Source organism: Gavia stellata, chromosome 8 (genome assembly GCF_030936135.1).
Source record: "Gavia stellata isolate bGavSte3 chromosome 8, bGavSte3.hap2, whole genome shotgun sequence".
Taxonomy (NCBI): Eukaryota; Metazoa; Chordata; class Aves; order Gaviiformes; family Gaviidae; genus Gavia; species Gavia stellata.
The window spans coordinates 33,072,334-33,087,754 of NC_082601.1; the positions used below are offsets into that span (position 1 = coordinate 33,072,334).

Here is a 15,421-nt window from a genome sequence, read left to right on the forward strand (position 1 = left end):
TTTAAAAATGCTGTTTGGAAATATATGTAAGTTTTGATGACAGAGCAGTGCACAAACCGCAAAGTTTCAGTATAACAATTGTAACTCCTTCTCTTCCAGGTTCAGGTTTAGTGGTCGAATTCTTGGTCTTGCTCTGATACATCAGTATTTGCTAGATGCCTTTTTTACACGACCCTTTTATAAAGCCCTCCTCCGAATGTGAGTAGAATTGTTCTGTCTCCTTTTTTTGTTTGGTTCCTTCCCCATGGACGATGTCATTTTGTGTATGGATAAATTATGTTTTATTGTCAAAGATGACAGACATTATTTATAATTTAATAATTTCATTTAAATTCAGGACTTCTAAGAAAAAAGTTTACTTGTTTTCACTTATGGTTATTAGCCAGTTACCTAATAACTCAGAATGTTGTTTCTGGTCAGTATGAAAACCTCATGTTTTGTTTTAGCCATGTTTAATCAGCATTATTCTACAAAATCTTACATTTCAAGTTGTACAATGAAATTCTGTGGTTTTATTCCAGATATTAATAGCGTGCTTATTCATTTGTCTTGTAATGACTCACAGGATAGGGTATGAATCACTTCGTAACGTAGACCACAAGACCCGTTCTCAGAGGTAGACAGATTGTTGGCAATCTCTATTTCGAGGAGCTTTACTTTGATATGCTTTAGACTTCGTACTCAGAACTACTACTCCTGTTCTGGCTGAAACAATGAGAGCTGCACTTGCTCAGCTTGTCTGGAATTTAAGACCTAATGAAGTTAAGGTGCTTCACTTTTTGTCCTCCATTTGAAAGCTGTTTTTGAGAAGTCTGGAAGGAGTTTTTTGTATAAAACATCATACATTCTAGTAGTGTGGAGGAATGCATCCATTCCTATTGCACATATATTTTAAAAGTATCTAAATGCTAACAGAATAATTTTACTAAGAATGATGACTTACCCCAGATGGACTTTAATACTAATATTGTGTGACTGCCAAATTAAATTAATTGTTTAACTTGGTGGATCTCTAAACAGTAAAATTAAAAATGATGGGGTGGCCCCGTTTGTACACAGCCTAATTCATGCAGCTTCCCCATCTAAGCCCTGGACCTTTCCTTTCTTCAGAACTGATGAGCCATCCAGACTATCTCTGCAGATGGGACACTGTGCCCAATCCATCAACTTTGATGTAGGGGCTGTTACTGCAGGATGTCACTTAAACTACACTTGAGCGTCCAACTAAAAGTACAGGGCTTTCTTCTGACTTTATACGGACCCAAGAATAGAAGCAGGCAGGGAACCCTGCAGATGAAAAGCACCTTACTTAATGAATAGCCCCAGTGTCCTATTTCACAGAACAGAATTTAAGGAGTTAAGAAGAATGGCAGAAATTTCCACCTCAGTATTAAATATTATTAACAGCTGATATGTTCAAAGCTTGGAGTAGTAACTGTTAAAGACAGCAAAGGGCAGTTGGCTTACAAGTTGAAGTTGTGAAAGAAGGACCAGTTAAGGAGAAATATGGCAAAAAGTAAAAAGATATTTCTATGGTAAGCAGGGTATCTGACTAGACTTCTTTGCACAGCAAAGAGATGAGAAAGGTGGCAGTATAGTCACATAAGCCAAAAGGATAGTAGTTGCTATTTTTTTTTTATTACTTGAATTTTTTGTCTTTTCAATCTATGTATTTTCATAATTCCAAAATATTCTTCACAGGAAACATGGGACAGACTCACCATAAGCTTAAGAAGAAATGTGTCTTCAAATCAATAAATTCTGGAGTTTTGCATATTAAGAAAACAATTTTGTGTTATACAGTAACACAGTATAATAACTGCTATTACTAGGCAAATAAACAGAGATTTGAAGTAGTGTCATCTTTATGCTATTGATTCTCCTCTTGGCTCCCATCCTCAGTCTGATTTTCAGGACTGTCCTATCTGAATCTAGTTACTGAGCACATGCTACTGCCATCATCTGTATTTGTGTGTTTTCTTCTTGTTTATGTTAGACTCTGTGACCTGAGTGACCTGGAATATCTTGACGAGGAGTTTCATCAGAGTTTGCAGTGGATGAAAGACAATGATATACATGATATCCTAGATCTCACATTTACTGTAAATGAAGAAGTTTTTGGGCAGGTGTGTAAGATTCTTAATTTAATTTCCTTTGTGTATTCTACTGCTAGATAAACATTTATTTGGACAGAAGAATGATTCTCATTCCATGCTGATTTGAACTTGTTTTTCTAAAATTCTGGTTGATGAAATCAATGTTGAAATCTAAGGAGGAATTATTATTTGTAACCGGTCAAACGTGTCTTTCTGGTTAAGGAGATTTTCTGGAGACTATCTGAAATATCAAAATTTTGGATTGCTTGGTTGGAGGTAGTTTACCTGAATTTAATTGCAGCAGAGTTAGTATTCAAAGGTATTACAACACCTTTGTTACGATATTATTTAGAAGACTTCACTACTTTAATTGCTGTAAAGATTTTTTTCTTCTTCTCAGCTTATTCTTCGTACTAAATATGAAGGTTCTTCAGATGAAATGGGATTTTAAATATGATTTTACCCAAAAAAAGATTTGCTGTATGTTCTCTTATTTCACATATTCCAGTTAAAAGTTTAAGTTATCGTAATTCTTTCTTCTGTCTTTATAATACTGTGTTGTCACTTGGTCATTTTTTCCTAAGATCACAGAACGGGAATTAAAGCCAGGAGGTGCCAACATCCCAGTCACTGAAAAGAACAAGAAAGAATATATAGAAAGAATGGTGAAATGGAGAATTGAGAGAGGAGTTGTACAACAAACAGAAAGTCTAGTTCGTGGTTTCTATGAGGTAAAAAACTCCAAAATGAAATTTACTTTCTTCCTTTATCCTCCCAAAATATTTTTCTCCTCATATACACTTCCCAAATAGAGAGTCCCAAAAAGCAGTCACATATATAATCAGAAGTGCCCTTACAGATATCGGGGGGGGGGCAGGGGGAAGTGGGTGGGTGGGTGTGTGTGGAATCATTGTTAGTCATTGACTTAAACACTATGGTTCTATATCTTCTTTAAACTGGAAAATACTACTGATCACTATTTGTATGATTAGCAGTGAATGCTTGCTAAAGTGACTCACCCGTTTCTTCATTGGGCATTTGAGGTTTTTTGTGTGCATGCAGTAGTCAGTGTAACATGGTAGACTGAGTGTATTTCAAGGTATTTCTCTCTTACCTGTTTTAACACGGACAATTAAATTGAATGTATTGAACTTAATTTGTCCTGAAATAATCCAGTATTTTACCAATAAAATTCTCTCCCAATCACTGTGATCCTCTAATGAAACTGAATGGAACTGCAGCTTAAGAAAAAGAAGTCCCTTTATTTGCCTTTAAAAAGAAAAAAACTGTTATTCTTTCCATTTGTAAGGGAAATATTACCTGATAAATGACTTAGTAGCAGACAAGCCTTTTATGGGGAGGCAAAAATCAAGAAATGAAGAAATGTTGCTATGCATTTTATTTCCTTTCACAGGTGGTTGATGCAAGGCTCGTGTCTGTGTTTGACGCCAGAGAACTGGAACTGGTTATAGCTGGAACAGCAGAAATTGACTTGAGCGATTGGAGAAATAATACAGAGTATAGAGGAGGTAGCCTTAATTTTGCATTGTTCACTGACAGTGTTGCGGGGGGGGGGGGGGGGGGGGGGGGCGGGGCGGGGCTGGAATCTCCCAGTTTCTACGACACTAAAGAACCATCCCATGAGATAAGTCGTTAGTATCTTCCGAATTTCTGTGGTTGAGTTTGCATTAGGAGAAGGTAGTTTGTCCATTTGAGTTTGCTTCATTGCTTCCCCACGGAGCTCTTCCCATACTATTTTTGTCTGGACAGCATAACAGAGCAGTCTTCTCCACAGAAAGTACTGTGCTTACCTGCACATTAGTAGAGTACCACCCAGACGCTGGAGACAAATGGGAAGGGTAACCATTCTTAGTAGGATCTGCCTCTTTTCCACTCTCAAAGATGACAGGAAATCAGAAGTAATCCCAGTGACTGCAGGCTGGCAGTTGAGATTATTTGAGAACAATGGAAAATTTGGGAACTACTTTGAGAGAGGTGGTTGCAGAATCGTTCGCAGCATCATATTAGATCTATAAAAAGCACAACATTGGAATATTTCAAGAATTGGCATTCCTGTTAATGATCGATTCATGGGACAAATGCGTGCAAAAGAGATTCCACTCCTTTTTGTCATAGTAAATTAATTCTTTGCCTTTGAGATTTTTAATGATTTCAGGAGTAGTTTTCTCTCACCTCCTGTCTTTTGCTGCAATGGATAAGAAATACAGCATTATTGTGACTAGGGCTGAACTAGGAAAAACTTACTAACTATTCTCTCAGTCACTTTTGTAGCACTTAAAGGTATAAAGGCTCTTCTTGTTTTAACAGGTTATCATGACAATCATATTGTAATTCGGTGGTTTTGGGCTGCTGTGGAAAGATTCAATAATGAACAACGACTAAGACTTTTACAGGTAAGAAATCAGCTGATCTGTGTAGAAATAGTCTGCCATGTTAAAATTAGATGCTAAACTATTTCCATCCAGGCTTATGACATCAAAAAATTATGGTGATGCTGCCTAATGGGAATAATCTTCAATCCTCAGAGACTTGCGGTAATAATTTTAAGTGACTGAAGCGCACATCTATTTTTATAGCTTTCTAAGTTAAAAATACATTTAAGATAAAGTATCTGATGTCAATAATCCTTTACTATTGTTTAATTAAAAGTACATTAAGACTAGTAAAGATAGAAGAGGAAAACTCTGTAATTGGTTATATCATTAGGTAGACATTTTAATAATTTTTGTACAGCTTAGGAAGGAGAAAGCTTAGATGGAAGTTAAAGTGCCTCTAATTAGAAAATAGTGATGAAAACCTGAAAATCAGTGCAATTCCATTTTCACTAAGTCAGCATGCAGAATCCAGTCATCCTGCTGATGAAGGACAAAAACCTCTCAACAGAGGAGTATTTATACATAGGGGTTTACTTTTGAGTTATTTTTTTTTTAATTCAGGTTACGTCCATTATATCTGTAAAGAAACAGACAAACCCCCACCCCAAACCATACCATGTTCTTGATCTATTATGAAATACGCTGTTTTTAACAATTCAGAATTTGCATCTGATCATTGAGTTACCTATATGAGTATGATGAAGGATTTTCTTTTTTTTATGTCTGTAAAAAGCAGTGTGGGACACCTCATTTGATGGAGAGCCAGGGATATCTGCTTATATATTCCTATCACACGGTAGTCAAAAGTTTTTATCATCTGCAGATCATCAAAAATTAAGTAGCCTCTGATCTGTCAAAAATTGTGCTTGATCTGTTCGTGACAGGTTCTAACTAAACCTGCTCAACAGACAGCATTTTGGCAAATGTCAGTGGGCACTCTACCTAACCTTCAGAATTTAGTCCTTTTCTTACAGTATTTAAGAACAGTTTATAAAGATACTGAAATCCACATAGCCAAAAAGGCATAACATGAAGCCATTATCACACAATATTACTTTTTTTATTAGTTCCTCTTAATACAGAATAAAGACAGTAGGGAAAAACTCACTTAGGCCTAAGTTTAAGTAACTTGATATTAGTTAAGTAACTTGATATAGTGTTTTATTCTACAGTATTTATGTAGCATAATTACTCTTTCAAAGAGAAACCTTTGAAGGAGATTAATCTGTTGTCTCTTCTAGAGCCCTATCAGGAAATAGTCTGTTTTCCCTTATCGTCCATTTAAAGTAGCATTTATTACTTGTGCCTCACAAATTTCCTTATTTTGCAAATGCTTTTACATAAGCATTCGGACTTCAGTGGATATGCTGATACAAATACATTTCTAACCCGCACCACCTGTGTATCCAATATCCGTGATATTTTGTTTGCGCTGGCAGTTTGTTACAGGCACGTCCAGCATACCTTATGAAGGATTTGCCTCTCTGCGGGGGAGTAATGGTCCAAGAAGGTTCTGCGTAGAGAAGTGGGGGAAGATAACTGCTCTTCCAAGGTACAACTGTGTGTATTAATGCTAGAGATACTTTAAAATATCAGTTACTGGGGTAACAGATAAGCTGTTTGAGAAATATAAACAAGTTTTAATGGAATATGCAAACATACTATGCCTTACATGAAAATTTCTTTCCCCATTGTTCTAGTGTTTGATGCATCCATTTTTCTTTGAACTCAATTTTGTTCTCTTAAGATGGACAAAGCGGTGTAACTGTGGCTGACATCCATATTGTAATGATTTTTTCATGGAAAATTGTATTAGAGTGATGTGTTCGATTAGAATTTGATTTTGTTATATTTGATTAAATGTGCAAGTATTTACTTCCTGCACATGCAGTTCATCACTTAGGAGCAAAAATTAATATGAATTAAAATTAAATAGCACTTGTGACTCTGTCTGAGTGAAGGCTAATATCAGACTTTTTGCATTAGACACACACAGCCTTTACAGTATAGTTTAGCGATGTAAGTTTTATGCTCTGTCTGATGTCAAGAGTGTTAACAAATATGGAAGAGGTGAGGTATGAGCTGCAGAAGAGGTATATTTTGAGGAGGGGGTAATTTGACTTAAGAGGCAGCACAGGGACAATAGAAGGTGAAGATTTCAAAGGGAACAAGTAGGGTCAAGTGAAATACGTAAAGAGGGTAAAGGACCAGTATGAGAGTCCAAGATACGAAAGCAGGAATTGAGTTGTACAAGCTCTTGCAGACAAGAGGCAGCATTCAAATCGGGTAATGGCAGGTTTGGAGGAGTAGGATGAGAAGGTTAAAAAAAAAAATTGCTTTTCTAAATTTTCCATTTTGTAAAGACAGGAAAAAGAGTTGTTTTCAAAGGTCCATGGTAACAATACCAGGACGAGACTAATAACATATGAGTGATGCAAGAAACATCTTCTAGCATGGTTGCTTCATTGACAAAAAATGACAGGTTCTAGTCTTTTCTGTATTGTCATCAGGCTGATACGTTTCTGGAAGATTTCCTTTCATCCAGTTCTATAATTCTGTTGCCTCTAGAATGGGTTAACAGTGGTTAGACATACAGATTAGTGTGCAGAATGTGGGTGAACTAACTCTACTTAATCAGATCTCAGCTTTAGTATGCTGCTTATAGCCTGTGGTGGTAGTTTTGGGCTGGGCTGATCCATGGAGGAAATTCAACACTAATCCTAGCCCATTCCTCTTAAAAAAGATTCCTCAGGAATAACTTGCATTCAAAGCCTCTTTTTAGACACAAGGCAGCTGTCAGACACGTGGAGAGTTTCTCTCACCAACAGCCCTTAGCTTTTTCCTCCAGCGTAAGTCAGAGGCAGAGACCTCTCTTGGGTTGGCTCCTGCCTGCAGGCTACCGTTCGAACCGCACTGAGGAAGTCAAAGACGCAGAAGTGGCACTGCGAAATCCACAGACACAGCAGGTGGCCTTTAAACAAAGCCATGTTGCCAGTTTATAGTATAAATGAGAGCCAGGCAGCTGAGGATTAAAGATAATCAAATTCTGGAAATTGCTATTTCAAATCAAATACTCTAATATCTCTTGGAGGCCTAGTAATACCTTGTACCCCGCTAAGTCTACTTTATAGTTTGATTATGATTGACCTATGGACTAGCTTTGATTCTGTTTAAAAAGAAAAAGTGTTGATTTTTTAAAAAATAATTTCTGACTTCAAAAGATGAGATTTTCTTGTGAGTTTAAGTAAGAAAAGAGATTGTGGGAGTTTTTCCCTATATTCTCTAATACTGGAATTCCTGGTGCTAACAAGCACAGCTTGCAGCACGGAAAAGGTCGGGACGTGCCAGAACAGGATGCTCAGAATTTCCTCTGAAAAGATTTCGCAGGGCCCTGGTTTCAATAAACTGCAGAATAAAACTGCTTCCTGTAGTGCAACATGGAGAAACGTGTTGAGAATCTTTGCTACCATAAGGTGTTCCGCAAGTGTAGGGGAAACACCAGCTCTTCACATTTAGGAGAATGTATCATGCCCTTGAAATTTCATTTATGATTCCCTTGGTTAGGAAACATTTGATGTTTGACTCTGTGGATAGTTTTTAACATACAAGTGTGAGAATTAAAATAAACCAACAACACACTTGTTTTGTTAAAATAAAAACAACTGTGTATGACAAACATCTACAGTTGCCATGAGCTGGCAATTCCTGGCGTTCATACATGGAACCTTGATCTCATAAAAAATAAATGATCTTCCATGTTTATGCTTAAATGGGCTAAGCCCTAAGCAGAAAGCAGTATTTGCATTTTTACATATCTAGTTCCTGCATGCAATGTAGCTTCAGCCTGCATCTCACCAGCTTCAAAGACTTACTGTGCAAACAGCAAGTAGTACTGGCTTGAAGGTAAGACGTTGTTAACATTGCTAACAACGACCCCGAGTAGCAAACTTTCAAGAGGTTTCCAAACAAGCCCTGCGTGTGTAAACACATTGCTTGATCTGCTGAGAATGCTGCCCTAGGACTCTGTGACTCGTACTGATTCTCGGATAACTAAAGCATTTGTGTTAAGGCACCGTAACTCACTCGTAGCAGTGTTATAATTTGCAGATTGCCTTTTTGATTTCAGTGGGAGTGCTTGTGAAATTTGATAATACTTGATGTGAGGGTGGCAAAAGCTAGGACTCAACAAGTCAGTGGACTTTATGTTTCTTCCTCTGTTTCTAAAAAACTACTGCACTGCTGAGAACACGGAATAATACCCGTCCCCATCTGTTCTTCCCGATTTTGAGACGCAGAAGGCAACTAATATAGTTACTTAGGTATGTGATTGTGGTGAATATAAACACAAATGTATTCACTAGATGTTTACCGAGTTCCCACTGTTCTGACTGCTGTGTAATCAGTTCTGCTGAATCAAAATAGTGAGATTTCTGTGGGGCACATATCAGGTTGCCTAGCTTGTATCACTGTCTCTTACACTAATAAGTCAGTAGCATGTAAAAGGCCCTGAAAAGATTGATTATTACAGGTTTAGCTTAACTATTGCTATTGCTGATGCCGCTTCTACTTCCTTCTTTCACACTGTGTTGTATCAGTGTGGGATCAGTGGAGGGACTGTTACTCTTACAATTCACTTACATGCTGAGAAGTTGGTTCCAGGCTCATTGCTGTACATGATACATACGTGCACGTGATGATTCACTGCAAATAGTATTTATGTCTGACTGCTGGATTTTAACCCTAAGTCAATCTATTTTACTACTGTAATCAGAATGAAGGGGGGATTAATTGGGAATCTAGACTTCAGGAACCAAGATGGTTTTTCATGTTGTCATAAAACATGAGTCCAGGAAGATGAACAGTTAGTGCCTATGTGGTTTGAAATGTTGAAATGGGAAAATACTGTCCAGAGGAAAAAAACCCTTTCTTCTCAAAGACTTACAAAGTTGCTTGCTAGGGTGAGAAAGGCATGCATTCCCTCAGAAGACAAAGATCGTAAGTTTTTGTCTTTTTTAATGACTTGGTATTCCAAAGTAGGTGATTGCATTTTCAAAATTGCCCTCAAAATTAAGATACAACTCAGTTTTCTTAATAAATGTAAACAACATGCCGGCTTACTATTAAACCAGTTTGTAATGAATCCCTTGCTAATTATATACTATGTCTTTTATAATTTGTGGTTTTACAGCCCACACAGCATGATCCATAGTTCTAATGAGTGGCTGTCAGCCCCATGCAGCAGAAGTATGTGGTTAGACTGTTAATTGCCTAAGACTCTTCCACACTCTACACTGATTTCAAGGGATCACTGAGTTCCAGTTACCCATTTGCTGCTGGGTCTAAATCAGTCTCTTTCTTCAAAAGGGGAATTTCTTTTTTTCTTTTTTAAAAAAAAAAGGTGTGGGAAATGCAATAGTAATTTAATCTATATCACAGGTATTACTTTGTAAGGTTTTTGGAAAGGCAAACAAGGCGTACAAAGAAAGCTTTCCTCCAGGAGCCTTAGAGGGATGGAAGGGTGGAAGTTTCCCCAGGCCCCTGGAATACAGGGTGGGGAAATGCCCGCTCTGCTATACAGCATGTACTAGCAGCGTACTTCTAAGCATACTGTATTTGGGGAGGGTGCAAAATTCAATGCCATTTTAAGTGATTGCATATCTGATGTTGGTGTGTGTTTATAGTGATAGTGTGGCCTACTGTACTGTGTATACATTTCTTCAGCCTGGTATTTTTATGACACTGAGGCCGAAACTAAGTGAGTGTTCCACCTTCAATGAGGGTTTGTAATGGACTCATGTTTTTAACAAACGAGATTAACCCACTTCACTTCGTGTCCCATCCCTGCTGTTGGGAGCTGAGACCCACTTGAAACGGCAATTAATGAATTTGCTTCCATGGAAGGCAGCACCTTCTGGCTCAGAGAAAGCTCAGTACAGGTCTGTTGTAGACACGCGGGTTTCTGGGAGGGGTTAGGTTAAATGAGTTGCATTTGCTGCGAGGACGGAGCTTGTTCAGTCCTTCCATTGACATCGTTACACATTTACACTTAATACAGGTCATACTGATGAAGGGCAGGTCACTGCAGGAAAAGTTTGTTTTTCAGCTGGATTGTATTTAAATAACTCTCTGATGTGTTTTATTGCAAAAGAATAAAGTACTTGTAAACAGAGACCTGCCAAACTACAAAAAGGTTTTCATTCTCTAAAATCAGTCTAAAGTGAGGCTTTGGTACAAAGCTTCAAAGCAGAAAAGATGCCTCCTCCAGCTTCTCTTTGCCTCATTTCTTCCGCAAGAACCTATCACATCAGTAGTTACGCTACCTATTTCACTAGAGCAGGCTCATCCACTAACAGTGTTTTAGAACCTGAGGTCAGGCGATGATACCCATTATTCTACTAAGAGGAGAAACCTTTATTATCTCCCTTTTCATTCCCTGGAAGAGGTTTTGAGAGTCAATTCCAGGTCTCTCAAAAAACTGAGGTAGATGTACTTTGGAAACTGAGAAATAAACCACGTGGTTGTGCTCTTAAGCAAGCAGGATGGTGTATGCTAGAGGTGTATGCATAGTTTTGTGTAATTACAAAAAGTATTCTTTTAAAGGTCATTGGCTTGCAGGGCCAGATATGTACATAGCATAGATCAGCACAAACAGTAACTTCCCAAGAAACACAATCCATATGCCAAGGAAATGTAGAAGGAAAAGCATCTCATTTGTCTGTCCTTTACTACTGTGGGTTTCCTGTGTATCTAGAGTATTTTTTAATATTTCATTGAATCTAATACCTTATGCATATTCAATGTACTGAAATATCTTATGATTACAAATACAATATTCAAGTATCATCAGTAGAGAAAAAAATACTACTTCTCAGAAGATACATTTAAAGCCAAGATTTCAGAACAGACTGTTTGAATTGTACCATGTTATATCATTCTTTTCTCATGTATATTTAATGGATAAAATTTATCCCATGCCTTTTGGACTGTCAGTGTGTTTCTAAAGACCTTCATAAATGCTTCTTACTGGCTTATTTTAATTAGAAAAAAGTAGATTAAACCTCACTACCTGTTCAGTTATCACTTGATATCACTTGACAGAACAAAGTCTTCTGAAAGAATACTATCTGCCCATCTCTACGCAAGCACATACCAGCCTGTGTGTTCTCTTTGAACGTTTTAAATAATGTACTTCTTCACCACCTCTTTTTTTTTTCCCCCTCAGGGCTCACACTTGTTTCAATCGTCTGGACCTTCCCCCTTATCCATCATTCTCTATGTTATATGAAAAACTGTTGACAGCAGTTGAAGAGACAAGTACTTTTGGACTTGAGTGATACACAAACCACAGTGCCCAGCTCATTGGACTTTTGTGGATCTGTCTTCTCAAGGAATGAATGAACATTTGTATTGGATTTCCTAGAGGAAAATTGTTTCACGGTGCAATTCAAATAATGAGGTTCCATGAAAGAGCTTATGAAGCAGTTAAAAAGCATTGTGGTAGTGGCAGAATTCTCTACAATGACACTAGAATGTGCCTGATGTGCAGGGAAAACCAAGTCTTGCAATCCACGTTTTTTTCAGGACAGCCAAACTTCTTAAGTTTATGTTCTGAGCAAATAAGAAACGTGATCCCATGTTGTGATCAACCTGGCTACTGCAAAACTGACGTGTACCCAAAAACTGGATTTCATCAAAGTTGTTGAATAGAAAATTCAAGTCAAAACATGAAATCATTCAGCCCCTTACCTACCCAGTAAATTATCAAAAAGTCATACAATAGATTATTTTTTTTCTTTAATTCATGAAGGTACATTACTTTATGCCATATGTTATAATAGCATATCCAGTACTTGCTTTACCTAAGTCTACGAGTGGCTGCATGGTGTGCACCATAGAGCTCAAGTTCCCAGGGCAGAAGTGAATTGGAAGGAAAGTCAGCAACAAAGGATGTAACAACAACCGCCTGCATTAAGGAGGTTTGTGGAAATGTGTTTGCCAGTGGTGTGTATGACAAAAGATGAGCTGTTATAATGAACTTAATAAGACTGATTTTATGCTTTATACTGCATGGAAACTTTTAAGAAGAAACTAGCAATTTATCACAGCATATCAGGAAAAAAACCCTAACACAGTGACTTCTGTTTATTTTTATAAGTTCATTATATTATGTTTCTTAGAGTGTAAACGGGAAACAAGCAAACTAAAACACTGTTTCTGGTTTTGTCACTTTCCATGCTTGAACAGACATTCTGCTAGTGTTTATTCTTTAAGCACTCTCAAGGGAAAAAAATGCCTTTTATTTTTATAAGAGTGAAAAACTCCTAAAAATATTTTGCACTGAATGTACCAAAGTTGAAGGGACATTATGATCTGACTGACAGCAAACTGCATCACTATCAAGTATCTGTAAAAACGCTTAGGAACCAGGCTTTCTTCACGGTGCCATGTCAATAGATATCAGGACTGTGCACATAAGTAATAATTTTATAATACTATATGTGATATTGTAATATGCATTTATTTTAAATGCATCTGGGTCATTTTTCATGCTTTGGATAATTTAATGCAGTGGAGTTTAATACAGATATTTCATATGCTCCCCACAACTTTTTATTTGTACAGCACCATGAAACACTAGCTCATTTGGAGACTCGTGAGTAACCTACTTTAAGATGAGCCACTGGTCATAATGCCGCTGTCCCATATCAGTGAACACCTACAAGATGTAAACTGTTCATAGTGTCTAAGCTTGCATTTTCACTGATAAATAGTTTTTTTATCAACTGTTATTTGAAAGAGGCTTTATGGCATATCAAACACTGCATGGACACCAATTTCTTTATGCTTAATATTGCTGAAATACACGAGGCTTGCTCGCATCTATTTTTAGTACTTTCCTCCAGATAGTCTTGTGGAACACTTGTGCAGCTGCACACCGTTCCTTGTACAGCTGCTGTCACGCAGTGCATCCACCACATTTTAAAATTCCAGGAAGTGTCACTTGGATACTGGATGACAAGAACATAAATCTAGCTTTGCACTAGCCTTCTTGATAGCACTGAAGCACAGCAAGCCCTGTTCAGTGGGAAAAGTAGCTTGTGAAGTAATGTTCTCACTTTGGAGACTCTTGAAGGGGCATCTCAGGGAGGTATCCTGCTTGTTCTTGTGGGAGCTTTTTTTCCAACGGAGGTGAACGTCTATGGAGATATCGTCAGCAAAGACTGCCACTCCACCCTCCAGGTCGGAAGGCAGGTGCAGCTGCGGTGGTGGCAGCAAAGACTGAGAAAACCCTTCAGGCTGACTGAGAAAACCCTTCAGGCTTACTGAGGAAACGTTACCTGTGCAAAGGAAAACCCACATGCAAAATCAGAGTGAAAGCATTCTTTTATTTCAGGAATAATTGAGCTTCTGCATGACATCTGGGACTTGCTTAAGTAGCATAGGTATTCTTACGCTACTTCTGGCTGGTATGAAGTAGCAAAGAAAAATCCAAACATGTCACCCTATTTTTACACATATATTTATCAGTCTGTGCTAAGATTGCATGTCACAGATCCTAATGCACATCCTTTTTCAGAACACGAATGAGCAGTAGGCAAACTGACTTTTCATCAGGTCGCTCCAGCGTGGCTCATGTTTCATATGATCCATTCACTGCATAGCTAAAACTCTGGCACTTGAAGCAGAATGCAACTTTTGCTTGGTTGAAGGACTGCAGAATTTTGATTTTACAATACTGTGTTAACCTGTGCTCTAAAAAGGAGATTTCCCAGGTGGAAACTGTATCTACAAGTTTTGAATCAGAAACTCTTTGGAATGAAAAGTTTAAATACTTGGCACAAAATAAGTTTGTACTAGTCTGCCTTTTAAGTTATGCTTTTGTACAAACCGAACAATAAATGCATCTTGTCAATTTTTATTTAAATATATTTACTGCACACATTTGTTCTGTATTTATGCATTTATAAGTAATTAAAATCAGTCATGATGATCCGGTATTCTGTAAAGATGTGACAGGGTCACCAGTGGGGCAGCTGTCAGTTTAAAAAAAAAAAAAATCTAGAATCCCTGTAGCATTAAGACTGAGGGAGACTGAGGAGAAGCTGCTGCTTGCTCCTTTGCTGCCAACATCACCTGGGGGACTCTAGAAAAATGCTGTTTGAAAGTGATGAGGAGTTAGCTGCCTAGATATGGCTACGTAGGTTGCCTTGAGCACTTGGCTGGCTCTTTGTGTGGCTTTAAGTGATGCTTCTGCTCTGAAGAGATTAGCAGGGAGGGAGTATAGCAAAGGAAGCCTGAGCTTTCTCAAATACCCATATCTGGCTACTGTGTGGAATGTTGTCCGTTCATTGTGGGAAGCAATTCCCATTAGACATGTCCCAAGTGACAGCCAACTTTCATGTCCTGCAGATGACTGCAGCAGGCGACCACGGTGCTTTTGCTTATGACATGCTGTGGCAGGCAAGAGGGTCCAGGTAGAGAAAGACTGAGAAGCCTTTCTGAAAGCTCTGTATCTCCTCAGAGCTCTTCCAGATGGTGCTAAGGAGCTTTGCGTTTAGGGACGAAAAAAAGCCAGTCAACCTGAAGTAGACAAAAGATTCCCTTCAGCTACAGTGTGATGACAGCTCGTACTAATTTAACGTGCAGCATCTCCATCAGACAGTCTGGCTGGGGAGGTGCCTGCAAGAATTAAAGTGAGGTGTCCATGTTTCCTGCTCTGCTGGGAAGTGGAGCCATGCTGAAATAACGCATCGTGAGCCAAAAAGCAGCAAGCAGGTCCCCTGCCAGCACAGCATGTGCGAGTGGCCTCAGTTCCAGGCGCACCTCATCCCAGGTCCCAGCATCCTGGCCAAGGAGAGGTACGCTTTGCTTACCTGGCACTGCTAGCAGTCAATTTAACCATAACGCTCCTAAATACACCAGAACAGC

The 15,421-nt window shown here is 38.3% G+C and overlaps 1 protein-coding gene across 1 annotated transcript in view; it reads left to right on the forward strand.

The window, feature by feature from the left end:
* HECW2 (HECT, C2 and WW domain containing E3 ubiquitin protein ligase 2) overlaps positions 1–12,114 on the forward strand; it is a 115,872-nt gene extending 103,758 nt beyond the window's left edge. Inside the window, exons 22-28 of the mRNA XM_009810201.2 lie at positions 100–198; positions 1,997–2,126; positions 2,681–2,827; positions 3,511–3,625; positions 4,425–4,510; positions 5,932–6,044; positions 11,715–12,114. Of these exons, the coding sequence (XP_009808503.2) occupies positions 100–198; positions 1,997–2,126; positions 2,681–2,827; positions 3,511–3,625; positions 4,425–4,510; positions 5,932–6,044; positions 11,715–11,826 (802 nt within the window). The 3' untranslated portion in view covers positions 11,827–12,114. The remainder of the gene's footprint in view (positions 1–99; positions 199–1,996; positions 2,127–2,680; positions 2,828–3,510; positions 3,626–4,424; positions 4,511–5,931; positions 6,045–11,714) is intronic.
* Positions 12,115–15,421: the final 3,307 nt, after the last annotated feature.